The sequence below is a fragment of the Mustela nivalis genome (genome assembly GCF_964662115.1).
Source record: "Mustela nivalis genome assembly, chromosome: X".
Taxonomy (NCBI): domain Eukaryota; kingdom Metazoa; phylum Chordata; class Mammalia; order Carnivora; family Mustelidae; genus Mustela; species Mustela nivalis.
Genome location: NC_139040.1, coordinates 44,896,418 through 44,899,019, shown reverse-complemented (window position 1 = coordinate 44,899,019; position 2,602 = coordinate 44,896,418). Strand labels below are relative to the sequence as shown.

The window sequence follows — 2,602 nt, the reverse complement described above, 5'->3', positions numbered from 1 at the left end:
CACCATGGTGGAAGCCGTAGGATGGTACAGGACTCAGAAGGAGCAGCAATGCTTATGGACATGGTTACAACTAGGGGAAGATATGTGGTTGGGCACGCCTGCAGAACAATGCCATGGAAGTACCTAACCATGAGGTGATTGAACTCATTTCTGAGTATGGGTGAGACCTATTCTGGCTATCATGCAGGAAAAACCATTGCCTACTTTTCAGTGTAACACACTTTCAGAGTTTTCTCTGTGCACAAATGCATTTTGCAAGTACTATATTTTTATAAAAATGGGCTGATACTGCATATGTGGTTCTGAAATTATTTTATCTTTATTATTTTTGCAATGTACCATGAATATCTTTTCCATGCACATGGATGAAAATTCTCTACTGAATGGCAGAGAGCATTATAGCTGGATCGAAAGGCTGCTGGTAACAAGAGTGACACCTAAAACAAAATATCAGCTTAAGGTTAAAGCACATAGCCTGGCAAATGCCTACGAGGGAAAGCAGCATCAGCAATATTCTCATCAGAGAAAACAAAATTGAGGGCCAAAGGCATTAAAGATATGGGATATCATGTAAGCCTCTTTGGCCCCTACCTCCACCCCTCACTCCCCTGACACCTCGTTGCCCCCTTGGGGCAAATGGATCCTGTACATCTCTTTGCATCCAGTGAAAACCACCCATTTTCTGTTTTTTTCTTAGCTCTTCCTGAGCCCTTGACATATCTCCACATTCTCTCATCATCTCCTCACTGCCCAAGTGCCTTTCCTGTAAGTCCTCCTGATAGTCCTTGGGGGAATCATCTGTCCCCCTGTCTGTTTTTCTTTTTGCTTTCCTGGGCACGTAATCTTCAGCTGGGCGCTTTTCGGCAGCCCGTGGTTCACTCTCAGGCTTTGCCAGGGATTCTGGCTTGCCCTCACCATGTGGTTTTCCCTCATTGTTGGACATGCCCTGCTTTTCTTGCTTTCCCTCATCTTCTGGTGGTCCCCCATTATCTGATTGTCCCTTATTCTGGAGCTTTCCCTCATGCCCTGGCTTCCCCTCCATTTCCAGCATTTCTTCCTCATCTGATTTTCCTTCATCTTCAGGCTCTACTTCATCTTCGGGTTTTCCCTCAATTTCCAGCTTTCCTTCATTTTCATTGTAGAGTTTTTCCATATTGAATTTTCCCTTCTTTTCCTTGTCCTGGGGCAGGGGGAGGGGGAGGGGTGGGATGGGAAGGGGAAGAAAAAACAAAGACAAGGCAGACTGAGGACTTGGAGGTGGAAGGCAGATGCTGATATTACTGGCATTCTTCTCCTTGGCTGGATTCCCTGGCTTCCCAAGCCCTCCAAGTGTGTCTTCAGCCCACCCTTTACCCCGTAATTCATCCCACATGTGAGAGCCAACCATTTCCCTGGCAGGCCCTACCACCTTCTATACCATCCTTCAGCGTGGTGGGGTGGGCGCAATATATGTGGTATGGAGGATAGGCAGTGGGGTCCTCAAATTCTGCCCAAACTGTGTCCTCCACACCCTCCCCCCGTTCCTGTCCAATGGCCTCCCCCTTTCACTAACCTGCAGATTCTGGACAGGTTCCTCCTCCTTTTCTAGCCTTGCAGAGTGCTGGGGACAGACACACAGACCTGCAGACAGACAGGAGACAGGAGGGGGCCTGTGCACTCAGCCTACTTGTTTCTTTCCGGAGTCTGAATCCTGTTCAAGCAACATTTCCCTCTCCTATCTCCCCCACATCCCAGCTGCCATTAATTTTCAGGCCTCAGACTCCAGACCAGGATGCTTCCCAAAAGGTTTTGGTCTCTGTGTCCTCCTCCGCTGCAGGCATGCCGCCCACCCTCTCCCCTTTTCCGCAGAGGTCGGTATTTCCTGTTAGGTACAGAGTGTGAGAGCGGGTTATTTCTAGAATATGTCTACATTTCACTGTCGCACTGCGGGGGCACCTCCCCGCATTTCAGGTCCAAAAATGGATGGAGGGCGCGGAGGAGGGGCGTCGAGGAGGCGGCGGTGGGGTGCTCCCTCCCCACCCGCCCACGTCCACGCTGCATCCCCCTCCTCACCGACCTCCCGGAACCCCATTCCACTCCGCGCTGCTCCGGGTTCCTACTCCCATCCACCTCCACCTCTGACCGGGGCTGCCGGCAGCGCCCACCTTCACACTGACCTGCGGGGCCCGGGGCAGGCCTGCGCCTCGTCGGGCTCGCCGAAGCCCGCTCACCCCTCGCCCGCCGCCCGGGCAGCTCAGGGAGCTGGTTCCGCGCGGGCGACGGGAGCGGAGGGACGCGACCGCAGGGCCGGTGAACGGGCGGGCGCGGGGGCTGCTGCCCACGTCGGCGCCCAGCCAGTCACGTGAGCGCCGCGTCACCCGAGCTCGGTCCCCCACCCCGCCCCCATACCCCCATCCCCAAGGGACCAAGCAACCACACGCGGTGGAGGGCCGAGTGGCAAATGGGGAATCAAGGAGAGAGCAGGAGCCAGGAGGCTTCCGGACCGCAGGTGCTTTACCTGGCGCATCTCAGGCCCTCGCACTGCACCCCTCTGCGATGTACGCCATTGCCAGGTGTGACCGCTGTTCACAGGGACGGTACTCGACTTTGCCAGGAGCGCTCA

General features: G+C 54.3%; 1 protein-coding gene across 1 annotated transcript; it reads right to left on the bottom strand.

Annotated features, from left to right (window-relative positions):
• Nucleotides 1-295: 295 nt before the first annotated feature.
• LOC309856835 (transcription elongation factor A protein-like 3) lies at nt 296-2,328 on the bottom strand. The gene is made up of 3 exons (XM_082718473.1): nt 2,157-2,328; nt 1,553-1,620; nt 296-1,180 (listed from the first exon to the last, which is right to left on the bottom strand). The coding sequence occupies exon 3, from the start codon at nt 1,151-1,153 to the stop codon at nt 551-553; it is 603 nt and encodes a 200-aa protein (XP_082574599.1). The 5' UTR covers nt 1,154-1,180; nt 1,553-1,620; nt 2,157-2,328; the 3' UTR covers nt 296-550.
• Nucleotides 2,329-2,602: the final 274 nt, after the last annotated feature.

Coding starts and splice junctions, on each gene's coding strand:
- LOC309856835 (XM_082718473.1), bottom strand. CDS start 1,153: ATGGAAAAACTCTACAATGAAAATGAAGGAAAGCTGGAAATTGAGGGA.